General features: G+C 44.8%; 1 protein-coding gene across 1 annotated transcript; it reads right to left on the bottom strand.

The window, feature by feature from the left end:
* On the bottom strand, positions 1-27352 carry ipmkb (inositol polyphosphate multikinase b). Its single transcript, XM_015976805.3, has 7 exons — positions 27172-27352; positions 26884-27082; positions 19290-19375; positions 13701-13797; positions 6166-6338; positions 5362-5443; positions 1-998 (listed from the first exon to the last, which is right to left on the bottom strand). Exons 2-7 carry the CDS (start codon positions 27077-27079, stop codon positions 172-174), a joined length of 1461 nt encoding a protein of 486 aa, XP_015832291.3. The 5' UTR covers positions 27080-27082; positions 27172-27352; the 3' UTR covers positions 1-171.

Here is a 27352-nt window from a genome sequence, read left to right as displayed (position 1 = left end):
AAGCCTGAACGGTGTGTGTGTGTGTGTGTGTGTGTGTGTGTTACCATTCTTCTCATTAAAGCCTAACACAGAGTTTTTCAGTAATACCAGTGGTCATACCCGCTCATCAGCACCAGTGTAAACGGGGGTCTGATGGACAGAGGCTGCTGGGAGCTTCGACATCATGGAGGTTCAGGGTGGTGTGCGGTTTCCTTGCTGAGTCAGCAGACGGGGGTGTGAACTCTGAGCGGCATCACAAAGTATCTGTTCCAGCACCGTCAGCAGGTGTTTCAGGCCATAGATGTAGCCGTGATCCTGGCTATCACTTGGGAAAACGTGAGCAAAATCAATCATCTTGACTTCCACCTCCTCCATGTTCTCCTGTCTTCCACCTTCACATCCACGCATCGGTCCTTTCCATCCCTCCTCTTCCTCCCCGCTGCTCTTCTCCCTCTCTCGGTGTGAATCCGGGCCTTTTGGTGATGCTTTGTTTCTGTTGGGTGACGGTTTCTGATCACCTGTTTGTTGAGTCGTGTTGTCTTCTTCACTCAGCACTGACTTACGGTCCCCCGTGGCTGTGGCCACCACGATTGGAGCAGCCACGCCGTGCTTTAGGGCGTGGCCACGCCCATTGTGGTGATGAGCACCCTTTCTCCGACCGATGTGAACGGTGCAGTCCCAGGACACTGCCTCCTCTCTGTTGTTGTTGTTGTTCTCCGCCACTTCCTGCTCCTGCCGCGCCCCCTCCCGGACAGTTTTCTCCTCGTGGCCCTGACCGCTGTCAGCCACCAGCCACAGTTCACCAGCGTTGGTCACCGCTTCAATGACTGATGGATTTCTGAGGAACAAAGAGGGCGGAGAGAAGGGGAGACCCTCGTAGACAAAGAGAAGAGAGCTGGCATAGAAGACCAGCTGGCGCTGGGAATAAAACCAGTAGAGGATTTGCCGCACTCGGCGTATGCAGGCCCAAAGAGCATCCTTCCTCAGATAAACGCCATTGTGGAAAAATGTTGCCAAGCCTGAAGAGAATAGGAACGAAGGAAACAAAAACATCATTAGAAACTCAAAGATGAGAGAATCTTATGTTTTGTTATTTCTTGACCATGAATCCCATTAACTGCATTCTCATTCATTCAGACACACACACACCCATTCCTGTAGCCATTCAGGCACACACGCGTTCATTTCCACACACACACCTTCTGTTCCGTTTGATCTCATGTTATAAATAAACTCGAAGGGCTGATGTTCTTTGCAGGCATTAGGTGATTGATCAAATCCCTAACAAGTGAGAAAACTTCATTCCTTGTTTTCATTTTCAACTGAAAACCACAAAAGTGACCGTTATTGGGAGGACATTGTAACTTTTGTTTTGTCGCACGTAATTCTCATTCTCATTTGTTAACATGTACCTATTGTTTAGAAGCATTTGATTCTTGTTTACTAACATGTAAAATAGTAAAAATGGTAAATGACCTGTATTTGATATAGAGCCTGCCTCACTTTTTTTTTTTTTTTTTACAGCAGCGGCCCAAAACGATCTCCTAACACATGGATGTTCTGCTTCCTGACCATGTGACGTGTGACGTACGCGGATGAAGATCGGCCTTAGAGCTGGGATGTTTGTTCTCACGGTGCGGGGGCTCGTCCGACGCCCACACATAGTCCTGGTCCTGGAGCAGGGTTCCTACAGTTTTCATCAAGTTAAATTCAAGACTCTTAAAGACCTTTTCAAGACCACGTATAAAATTATTAACTATTTCACAGCCCTACCGGCAAAAAAAAAACAAAAAAAACTTGTGCTAATTTACTTATTTATCTCTCTTTTTTATTATATTTTGCCAAAACACCTGGTAGAGAACAGTAGCAGAGCTGAGCTTTCACTGAAAGGACAGCTGGGTAACATAAAACAAATGTATAAAATATAACAGCGCCGGTAGGGCTGGGGTACCAGTAGATATTACTACTCTAACAATACCTGGTTTTTGATGGTGGTACCTCAAGTTACGATACTTTTGTTGAAAACTATATTTTGAAATTTTAATAGAGGATAACAATCTACTTAAAGGTTTTGTTCTTATTGTTTATATCATTTTATTATATTTGTTTATATTATACTTTATTTCAAAAATCTCAAAGCAAAAACAGAGCAAAGCTACAGTGCAAACAGTCAAGGCACAAACTTCAAATATATGTATAAAAATAGCCTTTATTAATGCTTCACTTCATGTCGGTAACAGCAGTAATAACCCAGCTGAACTGCATTTATAAAGCTGGAGATCATGAAGAGACAGGAGTGGGTGTTGGTTTAGGAGACGTGTTGAAGTCTGGTGAGTTTTGGATGGGATACCAATAAAGACGTTATTGCTCTAGTCCAGTGGTTATCTAACTACACTTGAGGTGAATCGTAAGCTGGACAATGTTCTAGCTGCGATACCGGTATTAGTGCGCAAAACGGATGTCATCTCGGAGAGTCACCGGACGGTTCGGACAGGTTTAAAAACCAATAATTGGCTTATCTGAAGGACTGGAATGAGCAGTTTAAAGGCTGAAGGCAGAGAGGAAAATTACCTCAGCCTGACCCAAACAAAGTCTTGTTATCTGAATCGGACGCCCTGGTGGCCGTGAGGGGATTCATTACTTTATGTTCTGTTGTAACAAATAAACAGGAGATTTAAGAAAAAACACTGAAAGATGCCCGCTGTTGTCCCTTAGTGGAAAATAAATGTTAGAGCTTGCCGACGACGCACTTCTCCACACGATACAGAGGCGATGTGCTTCTTCTCAAACGTTGATGTTGTTCCCCTTAGGCTGGTAATCCGTGGCGGAAATCTCTCCATAGTTATACATTTTGTAGTATACCTGAGGAATGCCGCCACGGGCCTTAAATCTGCGCTATGTAAAATATTATTGACAGTGCAATCTTCATCGGATCGCCAGTGGTCTGCATCAGCGTGAACCAAAGCATCCACACTTTTCCCTGGTAAACATGTGCTCCCTTCAAAATAAAAGCTTTTGTCTGATGAGATGTTCTCCTGCCGACTGAAACCTGGGTTAAATCAGGAGGAAATAGTTTTTCCTCTGATCTGTTCTCCCTGGAATGGTCCTTCTGCAATTCTCCCAGACTGTCTGGCAGATTAAGGCCATGTCCACACGTAGCCGGGGATCTGCCAAAACGTAGATAGAGTTTTTTCACACGAAAACGTTGTTTTTTCACACGAAAACGGATCTTTTTAAAAACTCCGGCCAAAGTGAAGATCTGCGTTTTCTCCGTTTTGGGTGTCTGCGTGTGGACAGACAAAACCGGAGTTTTAAGGTCCGCAACGTCACTTTCCGCGACAAAAAAATGCTGACATCACGTGTGCGACCTGTGTTTACACTAGCCGACAGCATGGATGCCTTCAGAGCTGCGCTCGCTTTATCAATCGTCCAAGCGCTTTTTGCTTGTTTGTTTTTGCAAGAGGAATTACTGCTCCTTGTGGAAGACCACAGACGAAGGACGAGGTTAAGAACGCGGGAAGTACTGCCGCCTACAGGTCTGGCATGTCCTTAACAACGTATTTATCCGGGTACGTGTGGACAGTTTTTTTTTATTAAAACGCAGTGGTGTGGATGCAAGTTTTTGGAGGGGCGGATATTCGTTTTTAAAAACCCCCGCTACGTGTGGACTAGGCCTTAGAGCCGATCTCTGATGTACATGGATACTCTAATTATTAGGACTCTGACTCCTCCCACTTGGGAGCTCTAGTTAAATAGGAAAATTCCTGAAGGTAGAATTCATCTGCATATAATGAAATTGCCTTGTTTTCCAGATGCAACTCTGACATAGACACATCAAGAGTCACACCGTTTTTGTACCCGCACCTTTTAAACTTGGACTCACCCGAGTGCTCCAGCCTTCCTATTTTTGATTCTAAGCGTTCATCTGCGATGTGTACATACAAACCCAGTTAAAACGCATTTTATCTGCCCAAAAACCATCCTTTCATAAGCAAACACATGAATAGGAAACACGTTAATGATATAAATTTATTAAAAAGCTGCCTGGTGACTCATATTTCGTATCGTTTACCTTTTCACCACACGGCTGTATTGAGAGATGCGCCGTGCAGAGCAGAAGATTACTGGCCCTTTGCATGTGATGTCATCCATTCACGCAGAAGCACCTCTGGTTCTAGACAATGACGATGTCTATTTTATTGTTTTTGAGCGTTTTCATTATTTATGATTTCACAAAATCATGAATAATTTTCATTTTGTGACTTTATTTTTTTTACCATATTAAAAAAACCTTCTTTTCTCTAAATTTATTCATTTATAAAATTGTAAAAATCTAAAGATTTCTTAAATTTTGTTTTTTTCCTTTTTGCTTCTAAAACAAAAATTCACATACCAAAAAGCACACCGACTGTCCAGCAGCCATTTTTCCCATTTCCAACTTTTGATAGACTTAAATTGAAAATATATAAAAAAGAAGACTTTTTGGGTGTAAACTCAACCCGATTAATACTAAAATCAGTTTTTCCATTTTTTAATTTTTGATCGAGGACTTAAAATAGAAAATGGGAAATACAAGACTCTATTTGTTTTATTGTAACTTTTGTTTTTCAATTTGGGTTTTTCAGTTGAAAATGAAAATTGATCCACAGTTTCAATCAAACTCAACATCCTGGGATTATCTTTGGTACGTTCTTGCTGTGTCTGATTTCTGATTCTTCTCTAAAACGCAGAAAAGGTTTCTCTTTACCTTGCCTTGGATAAACGGAGTAGGAAGTGACGCCACCACCAGCGTCAGCTCCGAGGAAGTTTGCAGCCGCGAACGAAACTGTCAGCAAGGTAAAGACAAACCTTTCCCGTGTTTTAAAAAAGAACCAAAAATGTAATCCTGGGATTAATTCCGTGTGCGTGCGTGCGCGTGTGTGTGTGTGTGTGTCATGGTGGATGGCTGCTTATACTGAGCCAGGATTCTCTGGAGGTTTCTTCCTGTTAAAAGGGAGTTTTCCTCTCCACTGTCGCTGCATGCTTGCTTAGTATGAGGATCGCTGTAAAGACTCGCACACTAGTCAGTGACTCGATGCAACCTGCTGGGTTCCTTATGTAGGAAACTTTTTACTGATTGGCTTAAAGACCTGACCTGTACTGGAGTGTTTACTGTGTGAAGTGCCTTGAGACGACTCTTGTCGAGATTTGACGATTTATAAATAAACTTGAATTGAATTGAAGCGTAGAGGAGATTAAATTAGGACTGCACGGTGGAGCAGTGGGTTCACATCCTGGCCTGGGGTCTTTCTGCAAAGAGTCTGCATGTTCCCCCTGTGCATGCATGCATGCATGGGTGGAGATTAAATTATTTTATTCTACAAGCAGAAGAGACAGACGTACCATCTTTAATGGTGTCCTTCACCAGGCTCCTCCCATAGTGCTGGTCAATGGACTCAAACGTGTCACTATGAACATTGTACACCTGAAACATCACAGAGATCAGTTTAGTTTAAATGTGACAGAAGTAGAAAACACTGATTTTAGCAGCAGTTTGGGATCAGTGACTGGTTCAGACAGAACCATCAGGGACCGCTCTGGGAATCACGTCAGATCAGATCAGCACCATCCTCCGATGTGTCGGAGACTGGTGGAGGGATAGCACTTTAGCTAATTTACTTCATCTCTGAAAAAGCTATTTAAATGTTTCCTGTCAGCTGTTTGGGCTTTACTGACAACAGCTGTGAGTTAAAAACACACACACACACACACACACACACACACACACACACACACACACACACACACACACACACACACACACACACACTGTTATTAGCAGTGGCTCGGGGGCTTGACTGGGTTATGGAGTTATCCGAGGATGTACAGAACGGATCCCTGCAGGACATTCTGCTGTTGCGTGTCCTTGGGAAAGACATTTATGGTGACTTGGCTGAGATGCTGGTGGTCAGAGGGGCTGATGGTGCCAAACGGCAGCCTGGCCTCGGTTAGCCTGCCCCAGAGCAGCTGTGGCTTCAATGTAGGTCACCATCACAAACAGAGAGAGGGAATGCGTGAGTGTGTGAATAATGTAAAGTGCTTTGGGCGCCTTAAAAAAGCTTTACAAATCTAATCGTTATAGATATAGCAGACAGACAGCCTCGGACAAACAGAAGACCTGTGGTGCAGCTGGACTAGCAGACTTACTCTCATGCCGAGGATCAGAAAGCCCATTTCCTCCATCAGTGGGTATTTTCTGATCTGCTGTTCTCGTTTCTCCTGTGAGGCGAACGGATCGTAGCTCCGCTGGCCCAGCTTCACATCCATGATGCAAGGCCTGACGAAGCGACTCGTCACGTCCTCCAGCTTCAGGTACACATCTAAACCAGGAGAATGCAGAGTTGTGCTGAGAAAACGTTCTGAGATAAACCACAAAGAGGAACTTAGTGTTCAGGTAAGATGAGAAGATGAGCCATCAAAAGAGCCTCCTTTATAAAAACTGAACACACGTATCAGAATATGATCTACAGCAGAGGGCCGCACGAGGAGCTGGTTCAGCTCCAGAAGAAGCCGTCTGATGATCAGCTTTACACTAACCTACAGGAGCTTACACGTTAGCGACGGCATGGCCGAGCTTGGTCGGGCTGAATGGTGCGAGTTCGGTCTCGAACGGGCGGTGTAGTGTTCACATAGAAATCTGGGGGACGTGTCAGGAATGTGGAAATCCTCGAGCCTTTGGACCGCAAAAACACGCTCAGGGAAAGTCTGCGGCATCCTAAACAAAGGAGGGCATGAGCTGTGTTGCTTTTGGCATAGGCGTCATTTTAACCGGGGACGCCGGGGACTTGTCCCCGGCAAAATTTGTGATTGGCAGCTGTGTCCCCCCCACTTTCAAAAAAGCCTGCTGATGAGGATTTTTGTTTTACCAGCTCAGGTCTTATCCAGGGGTCGGCAACCTGTTCCCATCAAAGAGCCATTATTACTCATTTCCCACGGTAATTTTGGACGGACCTTAATAAGCAGTGACTTAGTGAAGCAGGCAGGTCGCGCTAGAAAATTTAGTTTAAAAAGACGTCATAAATGTGTTCCCCCGTCCTTTTTATTTATAAAATATGAAGTAAAAACTCCCAATTTAATTTTCATTCATTTGTCATTAATATGTAGTCTACACCCGTGCGTTAAGTGGACCATCTTCCAGTAAACGCAAAGCATCCAGCCCACCTCTCCACATGCGTAAAATGTGCGTCAGCCGCTAGTTAGGTGCGCCGCGCGCACCGTCAGCTATGTCAGCCCAGGCAAGAGCAGAGCAACTAGAGACAGAATAGAGGATAATTGTGTCTGGATGTGGATGGAGATTACATTTTACTGCAGCCTGATCATCATTTAAATACGTAACCCATCACCTGTCTTCTAGTCCATGCTATCAGCATTATTTTAACTGGTGTGTGTGTGTGTGTGTGTGTTTTCCACTTCAAACACTGGTCTAACCAACCAGACCAGCGTGTCCAGTAACATATTAATGTTCCACTTCATGTAGGCTAGGAACATTTCACCTACCGTGGCCCGACCGCTTCTGCTCCACATAAACTTTGTGCGTAATCAAATGTCTCTACGCGTCATGCGTCTCCATATTAGAGACGGGAACAAGCGCTGTTCAGCCAGTTTCATAATTTCATAAAAAGAACATTTTTCCAAGTGACACATCCCTAAGAGAGACCGGGTTTCCAGACTGTTTCAGTGGGAGGAAATCTTATCGCATGCGCCGTGGTTCTGCGCTGCGCCGCGAACCCCTCTGCAGATCTTCAGCTCACTGTCCATCGTGGGCGCTCCGAGCCGCGCTGAACACAGTGTCCAGTATAAAGCTCTGATGTTCTGATGGGAATATTTTACCTCCGCGATGTGCGTTAACGATTAAAAGGTCAGCTCATCCATGCGCATCAGTGCGCGTCGAGGTAATTCTTTCAAACCAAGCAACATCCTTGAGTTCATCTGTCAAAATAAACAGTCAAATGGAAATATATGTAACCTGCCGTTTAACTGTTTTGCCTTCTTGTGAAGATTGTTGCAAAGAGAAACAATTAAACTTGATTAACCCCAGAGCCACGCAGAGCGCATGCGGGAAGATTCCTCCCACTGAAGCGAGAGTTTTCCAAACCCGGTCTCTCAGAGAGACTTGTCACTTAGAAAATGTTCCCTGATGATGAAACTTTGGCTGAATAGTGCTTGTTCCTGGCTCCAATGTGGCGACACATCCAGGAGCCGTCTGAGGAGAATCCCAGAATCTCACATCCTCTTCAGCTCAGGAAGCGCCTATGATTACACACAAGCGTGACCCGTCAACCCGGTCTCACAGTAAGACCGGGTTGGACCTGTTCAGGTTTACGCAGACAGTCTTTACATAGAATTGGCATACAGATGTAAAATTAATGCAGTAAAATATAAAGCATTTTATTTAAATATCCATTCATTATTTTACAAGCACAGAGAGCCGCATCCGATGGATGGAAGAGCCGCATGCGGCTCCAGAGCCGCCGACCCCTGTGCTAGCCTACTTTATTGTCCCCAGAAATTTTAAACCCCACTCAAGTGTATGGTTATTGTCCCCAGCAATTCTGAAAACAAACTGACGCCCTTGGCTTTTGGTGACTCCGAACCAGATTTGCTGTGTGTCCTCATAATCTTGTGCCTGACATGCACACGCACACCCACACACAGCAGCAGCTCTGTGCTACAGATAAAGTTACCTAACAGTCTCCAGTGAAGATGAATCGCACATGCGGGAACGGGGGCGGTAGGCGTAATTTTAGCCGGACATTCAGTCCATAGCGTCACCTCAGAAACGAAAACGCAAATCTGACTCGTGTGCGAAACAGAATTCCAGCCCCGACACTAATGCGTGAGCGCCACATGGAGCGGTCACATCTGGGTTTGCCCGGTGGCTCAGCCGGTCCCCAAGTGGTCGTGTGTCGTTCACACGGACTTCTCAGGAGCGCAGATTTTCTGAGCATGTGGGTGGGACAAAAGACGTAAGAAAGACGTCCATGGTGTCCTCTAGGGTTGGGCAATGTGTATAATTTTTCTAACCACCATTCGTTAGTACCATAAATGTCAATGGGCGATACGGTCGTGCATGTGACTCAGCAAACACAGAAGTACAAACAAGGTTATTTTTAATGGACAAATGTTTGCTGAAAGAGATATTTAGTTATTTATTTTTGTTTAAATTTGCAGATTGATGTACACTCACCTAAAGGATTATGAGGAACACCACACTAATGGGCCATTCCCATCTGTACCGGGTCGGCCCGGGCCGGGTAGCCTCAGTCGGCCCCAGCCTGGCCCGGTTGATTCCACACATCCTTGCCTTAAGCCCATGTGGGCTGATTCTACCCACCAATCAGAGGCTTGCTCTAATGGAAGGTGTGAATTTGCTGTCAGCAGTGGGTGTGTTGGCCCTGGTCGGCCTGAAGCAGACCCCCTCGAGAAGAGGGCTGAGAATGAGCCTTGGGTGGCCCGGAAAAATACCAGGCCACCCAGATATGTAAACAACCTATGCTACCCGGCCCGGGCCGGCCCGGTACAGATGGGAATGGCCCATAATACGGTGTTTGACCCCCTTTCACCTTCAGAACTGCCTTAATTCTACGTGGTGTTGATTCAACAAGGTGCTGAAGGCGTTCTTCAGAAATGTTGGCCCACACTGACAGGACAGCATCTTGCAGCTGATGGGAGATTTGTGGGATGCACATCCATAGGAATGTTGTACCAGCTGCGGCCCAAAACGCACATTCCTTCCACCAAATGGTTCCCGAGAGCAGCAGTGTCTGCAGCTCACCACTCCCCCAGCGAAGAAATTTCACACACCAGTGTGTGTGACAACTAGTGGGACTTTAACCGCTTCTGCTCTGTGTAATCCTGAACTAGTCACTTGCTGATGCATAATCAAATGTCCCTAGGGGGCTTGCTAAAGAGGCTATAGTCATTAGGATTCTGGACTTTAGACTCAGACACACTCAAGGCTGTTTAAATGCTGTTCTGGGTGAATCCGCTCTCCGCAGACACTCGACTGAACCTTCAGAGGCCCCCTCTAATAGGTAGATGTGAACTTCAGCTGGCCAATCAGTTGGCGGTGGGTGTGTTGGATTTGCCCAGCGCCGGGAAGCAGGTCTGAAAAAAACGTTGGGCTGAGCATGGAAAACGCACCCATTACCCAGATGTGAACACACTTACCCTACCAGGGGGTAGACCGTGCCGACCCAGATGTGAATGTGCCACTAAGGAAGGCAGAGACAGAAACTAGATGAGGGGTCTCCAACCCTGGTGGCCCCTTTACAGCTACAGTTTAAGTTTGACTCTCCCATTTTCCAGTTAGCAAGGCCAGAAGCAAAACATCTTCAAGAAACCAAACAATTCCAGTTGCCTTCCTCTGAGCTCTTTTGGGTTAACGTTACCTGGATGACTGAGAGCCTTCACCGGTGAACTGAATTAACACAGATGCCCATCAGATAATTAATGCACCAGTATGTAATCAGAAGCTGTCCATATGAACATAGTGTGGTATCTTCACTCCTTTACTGCCATTTAGGGATGCTAAATCCGATATTGTCTTACTCTTAATTTCCGATACCGATATAAACCGATACCGATATCAATCAAATCAAATCAAAGATACTTTATTAATCCCAGAGGGAAATTAGAGTTTCAGTACACACAATTCAGAGATCAGACATACATGGGCAAGACACATGACAAGAATTGGTGACGGTGGTCATTCGCAACCCTGAGTCGCGCTACCTTAATAGAGATAAGATGGGTTTACATGAGGATTGGTTCAGGTGGAGGAAAAAAGGCACTTCAGAGTTACCCTCCACCAGGAGGGCAGCTTTGCTCTTCAAAAAACACCTCAGACAGATATGCAACAGACTTCAGGCAACACAACATAAGTGTCCACTAGGTGGGGTGGTGGGTTGGGACTATCCACACTTCAGTTCCTGCAGCCACAACAGAAGCAGCACATGTCACCTCAGTGTGGATAGGGGGAGGAGCATTGAGGGTTGGAGGGTTGGAACGTTTCAGCAGCCTTCCCGCAGTCCCGCCCAGGCTGGGATAGGAGACAGAGTTGAGTTGCCATAGCGACGGCACATTCCACATATCTTCTGAGGGGGGAGTTTTCGTTGGAGCCTTGCAGGCTCAAGGACACCAGATTCCGATTAGAAATTGTTTTGGGGCCACACAGAGATAATTTCCTCTCTGTCTTACAGTTTGTTGGTCCTCAACCTCTCAAAATCCCAATAATGGACGTTAATCTATCCCAATCCGTGCTGATTCGTCCACTCTCTCCTTGATGGCATCCATCTTTTGTGCCAAAGAATGAATCTCCGCCAAAGTCCCAAGCTTACGATTCATCTCGACAATTATTTGAGTCTGTGAATTCACAGCGCGGTGCAATCCATCTCTGAGCTCCGGGATCAGGCCAATATTCCTCGACAGCTCGTTAATTTTCCGGTAAGCCAGGAAGCCTCCAAGGCCAATGAGCAGGAAACCTGACACCAACACCATGAATATCCACACGTCTTCAGAGTCCTCCACAGACAGCTGAGATAAACAAATCAAGTTCCACTGTTTCCAGGAGTCCATGATGTGTCCAACTGGGTCTGTCGCAGCGGGGCATCCGGGAGCCCCTTCTCCCGTTCTCATCGTTGAAAAAATTTTATCAATCGCGTTGAGAGACCAACTGACGAGGTCCATTTTAGTAAATTTCAGTTTCCAGTTTCCAGAAAAATGCAGAAGCAGCTGTGCACGCACGCACACCCACACACACACACCCACACCCAGGTGTTGAGGATAAGATATGGAGGAGAGGAGGAAAAAAGCGTCTGCAGGACCCCCCATTGCTAACATCTTTTAGGTTGCTAACATCACACATCTCCTATCATGAATGCTTAAGCTTTAAACTTCATCAGAGCAAAAAGAAAACTACTTCAGTTGAAGTTAGTAATAAAGAAGTCATGTTTAAATGAGTCTCCAACAGCCGCTGAATGACATTCTCCTTCAAATAATCCTGACTAATGCTCTGTCATGCCTTTAGGCCACATAAAATTGTTAAGTTCATGATGGGAATAAGTTTAATTAATAAATAGTACAAACGAAATAATAATAAAAAGATAAATGTTTTTAGGTTTTGAAAACTGATCAAAGTGAGACATCACTGTTAAAAACAGTCTTTGTTATTCTGTCTGTGAAGCAGAGTGAGCGCTCATAACTCCATTTCAGATCTATGACTGACTAATTTCCGTTTTCCGTCGCTGCCGCGTTTACGGTTTACAGCTGAAATCTAGTCAGAATCAGAGAATAAACAGATCATGAACTCGCCGATTTAGCTTTGCACGTTTGTGCCACGGAGAACATTTGTCTCTGTACGTGTGAATTTCTTTAGGGAATGTCGGGCGTCCAGCAAGTCAAGAATTCATCATGCCACCATCTCACTGGCTGTGCTTCCAGTTTCCTGACTCCAAAATGTACTTAGACCAGGGCCAGAGTTTGCCTAAAGTCAACACATTTTTTTCATAAAGTTTTTCTTTATAAATCACAAATGTTGTGTTTGTGCCTAAGGAAGTTTTATAAACGAGGCCCTTGCTGATTGATGTGTTGGACACATGGAAAATGAAAAATCCACTTTTTGGCGATTTTCACCATGTGATATTGTTATTTCCTTGTGGAAAAAAACAAACACTTTCTTGGCTGCATTCTTATTTCAGCTGCACATTTTGAGTTTTACTTTGAAAATCCTGTAAAGTGTCAAGGGAAACCAATTGAGTCACCAAGCCCTGCTTCTCTCCCAGAAGCTGATCACTGATCTGAAACCTGCCTCCCCTGGTCAGTACAGGACTTAGGCATCTTAGGCATCTATTGCTTGGTAGTCCAGTGGTTAGAGTGCCAAGGCAGTCACTTTAACCACTGGACCACCAAGGCCAGTACACCAGCAGGCTGGCTTATGAGCGTTTAGATGGAGTGGGCGTGGACGAAGCTTCCCCGAAAGGAATCGTTTATTTTCCGGTGATTCAGGCTGATGACAATAACTCGTAATTAAAACAAATGCCATCTCAATAGTGCCAATGGTAGTATTTTATCGTATACTGTGCCTACTTTTGCTCCCAAAGGTTGAAAATAGAATGATCTGGAACCTTTTAAACATGCTGATGAATGGACCAGGACTGGAGACCCTTGATGTAAGTGGGTCAGTATGACACGTTTGTCCTAGGGCTCCACGTGAGTGACAGCTGACACCAAACCAGTTATTCCTGTGTGTGCTGAGTTGCTGGTCCACCGTTCTATCAGCCAGTCCTTTACATGGGTCCACACAAGCCGCTCAGGACATTTCATAACAGACACAAACATTTTAGTCACTAACTGCTGTCCCAATCACTATTAGGACTTTATATCGACTTCCATTCATATAACTTCATTCATGCCCTAACCCTTACCCTAACCCTAACCCTAACCCTAACCCTAGCCAGTGTATTCCTAAACCTAAACTGTAACAAAAACTCAAACATCTTACCTCCAAACCTCACCCAAAAGCCTAAAACAGGGGTCCGCCATATTACGACCGGGTTTTGGTCCTAATATGGCTCACTGGATTTCAGAAGATTAGTGAACATGCCAGTTTTGGTCCTAAGTAAGATAGTTAAACAAGTACACACACACACACACACAAGCCTGGGATGGTTTAAAACCCTTACCACTGGGGCTGTCAAGAGAAGACCAGGTACCATAGTATTTTGGAATATGGTTCTGGAGGTCTAGGAGACATGGATCAGAGCAGCCCTCTGCAAACACCTGAGGGAGGGAGGGAGGGAGGGAGGGAGAAAGAAAGAAATCTGACATCAGAGCTTAAACATCCAATTCCTGTTAACCTGTCAGATGCCAAAGACATTCACTAACAGTGTTGATTGCAATATGCGCAGGTCAACATGCTCATCTGTATCCGTGAAACCGTCATGGTTTACAGCATGTTGCACACTACCCAGATGTGGTGGAACTACAGAAGAAGCAGCAGCATTACATTTCTTTTTACACACACAAAAAAGTCTTATTTTACCTTCTTTTTTGCCAACACACAGGTCAGATTAGAGTTTTCAGTGCCGAGGTGACCCTTTTTCCGACTTTCTTCCCTGCGTGCGTGCGTGCGTGCGTGTGTGTGTGTGTGGCACAAGATTACGAGGACACACACAACAAAATAATAAAATAATGTGGTTCAGAGTGTCCAAAAGCAGTAAAGCTCATGTCCGCCTTTGTTTATATTATAATGGAGGACACTGCGGACCTTCCCGCGCGTATTAAACTCCGCCCACAGGCTCAAGGATTTCCGCATTCCTGAGAGGTCCCTCAGATTTATATGCGAACACTACACCGCCCGTTCCAACGCAAACTCACGCCGTCCAACCCGACCAAACCCCGACCGTGCCGACGCTAATGGGTCAGCGCCATTAGTGGTTATGTGTCCACGTCAGCTTATTTCTTTTTGACTTAATCTATCTTTTGTATATTTGGTGTTCTGTGTTTATGATCCATGTTCCTTCCCATTTCTTTATTGTACTTTCGGCTTCTTGTTCTGCGGCTCGTGTGTCTTTGACTTGTTTTTCTCAGGCAGCTGTGGCTACATAGTAGCTTACCATCACCAACAGTGTGTGAATGTGAGACTGCGTGAATAATGGAAAGTGCTTTGGGTGATGAGAACAGCGTTATACAGGTCTTTATAAAAAATTGCATATTGTGATAAAGTTCATTATTGTCTGTAATGTACTGATAAACATGAGACTTTCATATATATTAGATTCATTACACACAACTGAAGTAGTTCAAGCCTTTTATTGTTTCTAATATTGATGATTTTGGCGTACAGCTCATGAAAACCCAAAATTCCTATCTCAAAAAATTAGCATATCATGAAAAGGTTCTCTAAACGAGCTATTAGCTGAATCATCTGAATCAACTAATTAACTCTAAACACCTGCAAAAGATTCCTGAGGCTTTTAAAAACTCCCAGCCTGGTTCATTACTCAGAACTGCAATCATGGGTAAGACTGCCGACCTGACTGCTGTCCAGAAGGCCATCATTGACACCCTCAAGCAAGAGGGTAAGACACAGAAAGACATTTCTGAACGAATCGGCTGTTCCCAGAGTGCTGTATCAAGGCACCTCAGTGGGAAGTCTGTGGGAAGGAACAAGTGTGGCAGAAAACGCTGCACAACGAGAAGAGGTGACCGGACCCTGAGGAAGATTGTGGAGAAGGACCGATTCCAGACCTTGGGGGACCTGCAGAAGCAGTGGACTGAGTCTGGAGTAGAAACACCCAGAGCCTCCGTGTACAGGCGTGTGCAGGAAATGGGCTACAGGTGTCGCATTCCCCAGGTCAAGCCACTTGTGAACCAGAAACAGCGGCAGAAGCGCCTGACCTGGGCTACAGAGAAGCAGCACTGGACTGCTGCTCAGTGGTCCAAAGTACTTTTTTCAGATGAAGGCAAATTTTGCACGTCATTCAGAAATCAAGGTGCCAGAGTCTGGAGGAAGACTGGGCAGAGGGAAATGCCAACATGCCTGAAGTCCAGTGTCAAGTACCCACAGTCAGTGATGGTCTGGGGCGCCATGTCAGCTGCTGGTGGTGGTCCACTGTGTTTGATCAAGGGCAGGGTCAATGCAGCTAGCTATCAGGAGATGATGGAGCACTTCATGCTTCCATCTGCTGAAAAGCTTTATGGAGATGAAGATTTCATTTTTCAGCACGACCTGGCACCTGCTCACAGTGCCAAAACCACTGGTAAATGGTTTACTGACCATGGTATTACTACTGTGCTCAACTGGCCTGCCAACTCTCCTGACCTGAACCCCGTAGAGAATCTGTGGGATATTGTGAAGAGAAAGTTGAGAGACGCCAGACCCAACACTCTGGATGAGCTTAAGGCCGCTATCGAAGCATCCTGGGCCTCCAGAACACCTCAGCAGTGCCACAGGCTGATTGCCTCCATGCCACGCCGCATTGAAGCAGTCATTTCTGCAAAAGGATTCCCGACCAAGTATTGAGTGCATCACTGAACATAATTATCTGAAGGTTGACTTTTTTTTAAAAACACTTTTCTTTTATTGGTCGGATTAAACATGCTAATTTTTTGAGACAGGAATTTTGGGTTTTCATGAGCTGTACGCCAAAATCATCAATATTAGAAACAATAAAAGGCTTGAACTACTTCAGTTGTGTGTAATGAATCTAATATATATGAAAGTCTAATGTTTATCAGTACATTACAGAAGATAATGAACTTTATCACAATATGCTAATTTTTTGAGACAGGCCTGTATAAATCCAATCCATTATTATTACCTACCAATTATTTTGTGATGCATACAGTCTAAATAATAATACTTCTATTTTATGTGACTCATTTCATTTAAAATAGCACATATGTACTCTACATTTATATTAATGTAACTGAATAATGAAACCTTTTATATACATAAAATTACAAATAAAGCCACTCACCACGTTTCTTTTAACAAAAAAAATCCAGATTTTCATCTTTGCAAACTTTTCAATAACTGTATAATATTCCAAATAATCCCCTTTAAGTTTTTAAAAACCTTTCAAAGTTTATGAACGATGTTAAAATCCACAGGGTGATGAGGTCCCAAATGTTTACTCTCTCATTTTTCTTCACAAGGCAATGTGCTATGAAGGCTTTGTCAAATAACATTTTTTTGAATAAGGCCTAGCAAGTGCACTTCTGACTAACAGTGTGTGAATGGGACATATGCCATTCCAGTATTAGGAGTTATAAAATAGACTTATTGTAGCGTACCAAAAGGTAGAGTTGTTCATCAAACCTGACCAGAAGTTAACTTTTAACTTACAGGTCAACCCGACACCATGGTGCCAATATGATGAGATGAACTTGAGCCGATGTTCTTAACACATCCTGCATGCCTCATGAGCCTCAAGACTGCAGATGCAGGACTTCGTATTTTTTACTCTCTGAATAAAGCAGATCTTCCCTGGCATAAATGACTTCAAAACTTCCTATGTTCATATTTTGTTGAATGAACAACATGTTTAAATCCAAAGTTAATGTGTCCTATACTTTACATTGGGAGTTAAAATGAACATTTTTCCTGTAATTATTCATTTCAGATCTTACATTACACCAGATCAGTAATTGTTGATTTAATGTTAATTCAAGTTCAAGTGTATTTATAAAGCGCCAAACCACAACAAGAGTCGTCTCAAGGACCTTCACACAGTAAACCTTCCAATACAGGTCAGGTCATTAAGCCAATCAGGAAAAAGTTTCCTACAGAAGGAATCCAGCAGGTTGCATCGAGTCACTGACTAGTGTCAGAGCCTTTACAGCAGGGGTCTCCAGTCCTGGTCCTGGAGGGCCGGTATCCAGCAGGTTTTGTGGTTTTTCTGCTCCAACAGACTTGATTCAGTGGTTGAAACACCTGTGCAGCAGCTCATCAGGCTCCGCAGAAGCCTGTTAATTAGCTGCTGACTGAATTCAGGTGTGTTGAAACACAGTTCAAACTAAAACATGCAGGACACCGGCCCTCCAGGACCAGGACTGAGGACCCCTGCTTTACAGCAATCCTCACACTAAGCAAGCATGTAGAGACGGTGGAGAGAAAAACTCCCTTCACCCGTCCTCACAAGCATCCTGCCCCTGGATTCGGACACACCCAATGTCTGTGCGTTTCTCTCTTACCGAGTTAACGGAAAAGTATAAATAAGGCTTAAGACAGCAGGTTTGTGTGTGTGCTTGTCTTTTTATGTTCAACTTTGACTTTAACCTTTAACATGTGTACATGTTTGCATTGTGGGGAGTCTAGGGATGGGTACCTTTGACATTTGAATCGATACCGGTACTTAACGGTACCAATTTTAGACACTTTTGAGTGCTTCATATTTTAATTCTCTTTTACAATTGAATATATATTTTTCTCAATATATAACAACATTTGATAAATATCACGATAAATAACATACAACTGTTTGTATTTTAACATCGTCCTTGTAGTTTTATAAGCTGATAATTAAACTGAAGCAAACATCTTTACTGTGAACTAAATTTACTGTGTATCTTCATTCCTTTGGCCGTCCTTTTTCTTTTGATTTTTCCTACTGGGAAGTTAGAATTTCTGAGGAGAAAGCGAACGCACCATTAGCTGATAACAATGGTGGCAATGGAAGCTAACATATCAAGCTAACGTTATCTTTAACAGTTTATTTAGCTGCTGGAGCAGATTAAGATGAGGATGTCTCACTTAGATCGTTGTCGCTGGTTTCATCATCACCCAGTTACCCATCACATTTAGTGAAGTGGACCCAAGCTTTAGCGTTTGTTCTTTCTACCACGCTGCTCTGTTTACAACTGGCTCGCAGCGACCAATGACATAACGCTCTTGCGCATGCGCAGCTGTCTTGGCAAGTTCTCGTTATGAAGGACGGGTACCGAAACGACGCACCGTTTCAAATGACGTGAATCGGTGCTCAGTCGGTACTATGGAATTCGGTCGGTACCTTAAAAAGTACCGAATTCGGTACCCATCCCCAGGGACACACAATGCTAAGCACCCTAAAACTTTATTTCAGAGGTATGGTGTGAATTAAAACTTACCCCGGGTTTCCACGGGAGCCGTCAGCAGCACGTTACTGCAGCAGCACGTCTTGCTCGCGTAAGCTGCTGCTTGGCCCTTCCCACGACACGCGAAGCAGCAGGGGAGCAGCTGTCACCGACAGAGCACGAAGTCACACGAGTGACTTCGTCAGTAAACACAACAACAAGCAGGAGAAAACTACAACATGGTTTGTGTTTTATGTTCTGTCCGTTTTATAATCGCCAATACGGACCTGAAAAACAAAGGAGACCGCTAGCTAGGTGATAACTTCTCACGGGGACGCACAGTTAGTAACTTTTTTTAAAGTAAAGCAACCGGAAGGCAGTACGTTCTTTATTCTGAAAATCTCAGGTACTTCTCTCCATTTCCGCATCCGATTCCCTGTCTTTCCTTCCCCAAAAATGTCGAACTTGACCCGTTTCAGAGGCGTCGCGTGTAGAAAATAGAACCGGCGCGTAAAGGCCGCGACATGCTGCTCCTGAGACGCGGCCGACTCGCGCTGCTGACGGCTGCTGTGGAAAGCCGGGGTTAGTTTAGGGTAGGAAAATAACCCCACTGGTTAAGTTTTGGGTATGGGTTAGGCATAGTGGAGTCACTAAAATGAATGGAAGTCAATGGAGGTCCACACAAGCATATAAGTACAAGTGTGCGTGTGTGTTACCATGCCATAGAACTGCATTTCTCGTGGACCTCTTGGTGGAGGTTGAATTTGCTTCAGAACGGTACCATCTGGGTGTTGTAAAATTCCTATAACACAAAAACGACAGAAAATTAGAGCAAGGTTCAAGTCCAGTGTTAAAGGCTACAGCTGAGGAAAAGACGCTGGCTGCTTCTTTACCAAATCTCTATGCAGGCTGCTGATTGTCATCTGCCTTGAGACAATGCCTTCTGGAATGGGGCAACAACAACATCAGTCCATATCCACATGTTCCTACTGTCCCATCAATCCAATCACGGGGGGCGTCAATCTGACTGCTTATTACTGGCACCAACTTTGTGACCCCTTGTGATACTGACATTATTGTCGAGGTAAATGTACGATAGTGACCCTTTGCACGTGACAACGCTCATGGGGCCGCCCCCCCCTTTGCCGTGATGGTTGGCAGAAAGACCGTTTACACACGTTGAAACTCCTGTGAAATTAGCCAGTTTGTAGACTTTTATCGCCGTTATTTTGTTGATTTCACAGTAAAATGGTAATGGTTTGCTGCAAGGTTGGCTCCATGAACAGACAAGGACGTAAACTCAACTTAACTTCTTTTTCAAATACGTTTGATAGAGACCGACTACGGAGATGAACTTCAATAAAATGGGCTAGCAGTCAAAGTATTTTCGGATTTGCAGTGAACACGTTTTACTGGGTAAGACTAACGTTCATGTTTGTTATGAGGAAGACGGGGACTGACTGTAATGGACTTGAAATAAAAAATGTGATGTGTTTATAATAATAATAATAATAATAATAATAATAATAATGGAGAGCATGCAGATGCACAAATTACACGGGGTTCAGCGGTAGGAGGCACACTCCCAGGTTTGGTTCAGGAAGCTGCATGTCTGGAATGCAGCAACTACATGGGCGTCTATCCAGACTGGAGCAAGCCTCTTCCCCGCCCCGACAGGCTTGTCTGGTTCCCCGAGCGTTACGATGGTACCGCAGTGGAATGCCAGCCGTTTCTTGCCTCACGCAGGTCTCACTTTCAGGTTAACCCCGGTGAATTCCTCCAGAGCAAAGTGGCTTTTGCTGGGAGTGTTTTAACGGGACAGGCCAAGAAGTGGGGCCTCGCGGAGTGGGACCAAGGAGCAGACGAGCTCTGCTCCTTACGAGCATTCTCCAACCAGCTCCTCACCGTGTTTGACCCAACGACGCCTCACCGAGCTGAGCTACTGCGGCTCCGACAGGGAGGACACAGCATCTCGTCCTACACAGCGGAAATCCGTATGTTGGCAGCAAACACTCGCTGGCCTGATGACGCGTTGGTCGACATATTTCTTCAGGGACTCTCCAGTGCATTCAAGGACGACATGGCCATGAGGGAGGTGCCGGAGGAGTTGGAGGAACCGAAGAATACGGTGGATATTATTGTCTCACTTGTTCATACAGAGGAATCAAGTGCATACAGATGAAGTCATGAAAAAGTTTACACTTTTTGCCGACTGTAAACTGGTTTCAGCCGAAGACCAGTCAGTTACCAGCCACTTGTCTGCCAGGCCCATCACACAGGGACACGCCTAGGTCCCAGGGGGTGTGCTTGATATGCATAAATTATGCAATTGCAGAATGTCACCACATGATGTCGCTTTACTACACTGTTTGGTTTTTGACACGGTCACAGAAAGGCTCTCATTCGAGACAGCAGAAGTTACGAGATAAACACAAGGACGATTGAAATAATAGCTAATGTTAATACTTCAATACCATACATGGGTTATACTAGGAAAGAGCCAACAATAGTTAATAGGGCTGTGTTGGTGCTTACTTCATTAGTACACTTAAGATGATGGGAAAACATCCTACAGGTTTGTGTGAGCACTGTCAGGTGGAGGAAAACATTAGGCATGTTAGTTTTATTTGTTCTTTATACACGAGATCGCGGATGCAAGCGGCTAAAATGAGTTTCCTCCGTAGGGTGGCCGGCCTCAGCCTTAGAGATAGGGTGAGGAGCTCGGACATTCGGGAGGGACTCTGAGTAGAACCGCTGCTCCTCCGGATCGAAAGGAGCCAGTTGAGGTGGTTTGGGCATCTGGTCAGGATGCCTCCTGGACGCCTCCCTGGGGAGGTGTTTCGGGCATGTCCTGCCAGCAGGAGGCCCCCGGGTCGACCCAGGACACGTTGGAGAGGTTACATCTCCAATCTGGTCCGGGAACGCCTTGGGGTCCTGCCGGAGGAGCTGGTGGAGGTGGCCGGGGAGAGGACGGTCTGGAGCTCCCTAGTTGGGATGCTGCCCCCGCGACCCGGACCCGGATAAGCGGAGGAAGACGACGACGACGACGCAGTTTAATTGTGTCTTTTCATCTTTAATATTTTAGACTTGAACTAATTAACTCTCCCTTGAGTTTTGTTTTATTTCCCTAAATGTAACAAATAAAAAATCCGTGAGTAACTGTTTTAACTTAAAGATTAAGCCTTCTTTTTATAGAAAGTGTCAGAGATTGATCCTCATGTTGGAGTTTGACCCTCCTGGTGTAAAACATTATGGCCCTATAACAGATGGCGGCTGCGCTATGAGGTAAAAGTATGTTGGGGTTGGGCTAGGGTGAGATAGGAAAGTTGCTCCAACACGGTCATTAACATGATAAAATGTTTCAGAAGATGCTGTAAACCCACATTATTCTCAGGACCAGTGTGGTTAGCAGGCTGAACCCAGGTAACACACAGATAAGGTTTAGGGCTTCCTTCTCAACGAGAACGAGTCAAAAATAAATAACTCAGCTTGCACACTGGTCAATAATTAAACCATCTGTTTCAGACACATTTTTAGATGGCTTAGTTAAAGCCTAACTAAAAACAAAAGGGCCAGCCTGAGCACAGAGCAGCCCTTTGTGTCCTGTGTACACAGGTTTCACGATGCCTCAGGATGCCGGAGCAGAACGTGTAGAAGTAGCCTGACACGAGTGTTAACACAGGTGTAGCGAGAGCTTCTAAACTAATGTTAGACCTCTGAGGTGATGCGTCATCACCATTACCAGATTTACCTTTTTAAACAGCACCAGAACTCTTTAACTTAAACAAACTGGGTTAAAGTGGCTCCACATCGACCCTAAACGCAGGTGTGCTAGTCACAGAGAAATCTGTCTGATACAGACAAAAACAGAACATGATGACAAGACAAAGAAGAGTTTTACAAGAATGCTTGATGTCCAACCCTAAAAGTCCAAAAATAAGAATTTGCTGCAACAAACGACCGATGAATCGGACGGGGTCTTGACTCTAGGGCTGGGTGATTTGTATGGTTGTTCCCACAGCCAATCATCAGTCCAAAAACAGACAACGGGCGTTTAAGTCGTGCATGTGACATCATGACGCACGGACTGATTTGTGAACACAGAAGAAGCCCAACACAGATTTGTTTTAATGGAAGCACAGTGCTGCATATGTTCGCTGGAATAGAAATGAAGGGTTTTCTTTTTATTTATTTTGTATTTGTAGTTTGGTAGGGTGACGTATAAACGGCTCGTATCAAACACGGTGCCCACCATTCGGGTCATTTATTTAAGCTACATGATTTTCTTCTGAACACAGGCTTCTGGGTCTTTTATGACTATCAGTAGGAAATGCAACGAATCGCCACTCCGTGGAGGCAGCGTTTGCTTGCAGCCAAAAGTCACATGATCCATTTGTCCCCTTCACTTATTTTTAAAATAATAATCATACAAAACCGCTAAATTTCCATTCATTTTAATATTTTGTCCAAAAAAGCTAAACAGAGTGCCCCTATTGCATAAACAACGCAGGTAAAAAAATTTCACTTAAATTAGGAACATTTCACCTGCTGCAGCCCGAACGCACATTCTGTCTGCTCCGTGTACACCATATGTGTGTGTGTGTGTGTGTGTGTGTGTGTTAGGGCTGGGCGATATCGATATTTTTAAAATATCGATATGATTTTTAAACAAGATACAAGATGACTTTATATCTTAATATCGATATAACTGGTCAAACTGCTATGATAGCGATTAGCCACTATGCTAGCAGCATGTTGCTCCGTCTCTAAGCGGTTAACGTGAATTCTCACAAGTTTGCTCAATTTCAGGCCTCTGCTCTAAACTTTGCATTTGGCGTCCTGGTTTTTAATTCTTTGGGGACGTTCAACGCCAACAGAGTTTATCCATCCCGCTTGTGCGGAAAGACGAGCCAAACTCCTCCCTCCCCTGTGTAATGAGGAAACCTCTACGGATAGCCAGAGTGGCCAAATTACCTCAAACATATTGTATGGGATTGAATAGTAAACTATAGGGCAGGGGTGCCCAATCCTGGTCCTGGAGGGCCGGTATCCAGCAGGTTTTAGTGGTTTCTCTGCTCCAACACACTTGATTCAGTGGTTGAATCACCTGTGCAGCAGCTCATCAGGCTCTACAGAAGCCTGTTAATCACCTGCTGATTGAAGTCAGGTGTGTTAAAGAAGGGTTAAAACTAAAACCTGCTGGATACCGGCCCTCCAGGACCAGGACTGGGCACCCCTGCTATAGGGTGAATGTTTTATTTTAAAGGCGAGCTCAACTGGTGAGACATGTTGTTCCGGTTTTTTCCGCTCTGGTCTGCTATGCTAGTAACCAGGGCCGTGCAGAGACCTTTGACGGGGCGGGTGCTCAAAGTAAAAAAGGGCACTTATAGAGCAAAACTTTTAAACAGATTCGTGGTCCAACAAGTTTGAAACTTCAGATAACGAGACCCTTGGGTTCACACAGCATAATAAAGATAATAAAATATATCAGTTAATTAATTGAAGTTAATGATAGTTAAATAAATAACTGTTTGTTTTTAAAGCTGACATACCTATAGAGATGTTACAACCACATTTTTATCTGAGTCCAAGTTGTTTGATTATTGATTATCTTCCAATACTGAGTCCTGTTCTGATACCAGGTGGTGATGCAACGCGTTATAAAAGAAGAAATAAGTCGTCCTTCTGTCTGTATTTGTCATTTTGTAGTTTTAGCCTGAAAAGGTCACTCATTCAGGAAGTACATTTAACAGGAATCAAGATACTTTATTGCTATTGCACAGGTGTACAACCAAAGATATGTTGTGCCTACTAAAGACAGCTCTAGTAAGAGGTAGTAAAATAAATGCACCACAGAGACTTAGCCAGTGTGATCTACGGCTATGTTAGCTGAGATCTTTTTCCTGTCAGTAGAAAATTCTTGATCCCATTCCATGATCTCACCGAACTTACCACTAAACATGAGCGCTCTGCTACCAACCTAACAACAACACCCTTTCCACAAAGGCACCATCATCACATACGTGGCAGGAGTCTCAGAGAAACTTAGAAGAATCTTCTCCAAACACAACATCCCGGTAAACTTTAACCCAACAGCACCCTCAGACAGAACCTGGTCCATCCAGAAGACAAAACACCCACATTTCCATGTAATACCTCATTGGAAAGCTTGTTTTATGTACTTTTAGAAACAGTTGTAATTATTTTAATTCGATGAGCAATTCAGGCCTTATGACGCGGAGACTCTAGAGTGAAAAATATCAACATTTATGATTCTTTGTTGTGCAAGTTTCAACACCCCAGGAGAAGTCTCTCATGTCCCATTTTCTGTCTCAGACATGCAGCTACCTGACTGGGCTTCACACACACACACACACACACACACACACACACACACACACACACACACACACACACACACACACACACACACACACACACACACACACACACACACACACACACACACACGTAAACAAAAGCTCTGATATTAAAATCTATCCAGCTGATGTCAAGCAGGCAGAATAAAAACTTACAGGTAGATGAACGCAGACTCCGGCCAACAGGCAAAACACCGGTCTGTCGTCTCCATGGCTGCGAGTTAGAGCGACAGGAGGAACAACCAATCACGGTGGCAAAGCCAATCAGTGAGCTTGTGGGCGGGTCTAAGGGAAAATAGCCTTCAGCTGGAGGCGGCTGCCTCCGCATGGTCCTAGTGCCTGATATGTACCACAGTATAACAGTTTTGGACGGTAAAATCTGACGAAAGACCAAAAAAAGGCACTTTGGGCACTTCAAACAAAAAGGGCAGGTGCTTAAGCACCCAAACCACCCACCCCTCCGCACGTGCCTGCTAGTAAATACTACATTACGAGTGATTCTGTAGAAAGAGTTCAGAGTTATAAGGCGTGGGTTACGGCGATAGCAGCATTACAGTAGAATCGCTGATATGAGCCAATACTGTTAGACTCCAGCCATGTTTGCCCTGATAACTAATAACTCCATGCTGCAGGACCCATGTGATCTTCAGTAGATGCAATGACATCATCATAAATTTAGCTCTACATGATAAAAATAATTTTACATTAATTATAAATATATAATTAAAACATGCCTGTGGGACATTTGACACACCTTTAGCTCTCAACTGTGTGTGTGTGTGTGTGTGTGTGTGTGTTAACAGACAGCTGTACCAGTGTTTCTAAAGCTCAGACTGGTAGAGAATGAGCACAAAGGTTAAAGTTTGACAAGAATCAATACATTTTTATGCATTTAATCTACTGATAAATGTATTTAGTTTCTCGAGACAGCTTGAAGTGAGTTAACGTGTAAATATTTTACAGCAGGAAAAAGATCGAGAAATATATCATATATCAGAATTCAGCTACAGGATATCGAGATAAATGATAAATGAGCCGCACTTGTGTAGCACCTCTCAGAGTAAGGACTCCAAAGCGCTTTACACTACAGTGTGATGATGATGAGCTACGATGTAGCCACAGCTGCCCTGGGGCACACTGACAGAGGCGAGGCTGCCGAGCACAGGCGCCACCGGTCCCTCCGACCACCACCAGCAGGCAGCAAGTGGGTTAAGCAGAAGTCTCTGTCCAGAGCCGGGATCGAACCTGCAACCTTCCGATTACTGAACCACCTGCTTAACCTGTTGAGCTACTGCTGCCCCTGAGATATAAGTTTTGGTCCATATCGCCCAGCCCTATAGGGGTTGCAACTCTGAGATTTCAGGAGCTCTTCTTCCCGGTGACATTCCTGGGGTCTCGTTTATAAAACGTTGCGTAGAATCCTTACTAAAACCGTACTTAAGCTCAGTAAAAGGAAAAAAGTGCACATTTTTCCGCTACGTTTTCTTTCATAAATCCCAAAGTTTGCGTGGAAAGTTGCGTACGCAGTTTTCCCGACACCGTTTTGTGCGTAAGCAAGCTTTATAAATGAGACCCCTGGGCTGTGGGATGCCAGGACAGAGACCTGCCTAAGTACTTGTGTTTCACCTGGTGTCCTCTCCCTGCTCAGGCTTTAGATAAAACACTCATAACTCCGACTGGCTGAGCGTGGTCTGCTCGTGGTTCCTCTAACCAAAGGCAGACACAGAGGAGGCTTCGCCTTTTCCGTCCCAGGTGAGCTGCCTCTGAATTTAAAACGTGCTCATGCTTTAGAACTCACCCGACGACTACCCATTGTCTCTTGCTTTTGGCTAAATGAGTTTATTTTATTCTAACTGTGTCTTTGAGCCACTGTAGTGCTTCCAACCCTTCTTCTATAAGTGCAGACGGACCCACCCTCCAGGTAACTCACCTACTTTATCCACGCCATGCTTGTGACCTGCCACCTGGTGTGAAAGTGGAACGCAGCCGTTCAGGTGAGGAAGGCCCTTGGAGCCCAGGAGCCGCTGACAGGTGTTATCCTCTCGGAGGTTACTACCGGGGAGCCGAGGGACAGAGGCACCGCTGTCCGAACCGGGGACCAACTCCGACGGCACAGAGGTGTCCATGATCTGAGAAACAGGTCAGCAAGCGTTCAAAGTTAGGAAACAGCCTGGTCGTGTCACACAGTCAGTCAGAAGCAGGTGTGTGGAAACAGTACATTGTTATTCCATGAGCAGAGAATTCCAGAGACGTTCAGGAAGATGTTCTGAGAGACCGGGAGTCCTTCCTGGGCATGATGGTGGTCCAGATGCGCCGTGAACGCAGCAGCTCCCCCGGTGTTTGAAGCCCTGACAGCCGCCGCTAACCCGCGGATTCCGGTTAGCTCCTGGCTCAGCGGT

This window comes from Nothobranchius furzeri, chromosome 16 (genome assembly GCF_043380555.1).
Source record: "Nothobranchius furzeri strain GRZ-AD chromosome 16, NfurGRZ-RIMD1, whole genome shotgun sequence".
Classification (NCBI taxonomy): domain Eukaryota; kingdom Metazoa; phylum Chordata; class Actinopteri; order Cyprinodontiformes; family Nothobranchiidae; genus Nothobranchius; species Nothobranchius furzeri.
Note: the sequence above shows the minus strand (reverse complement) of the source record. Positions and strands in the feature narration are given on the sequence as shown.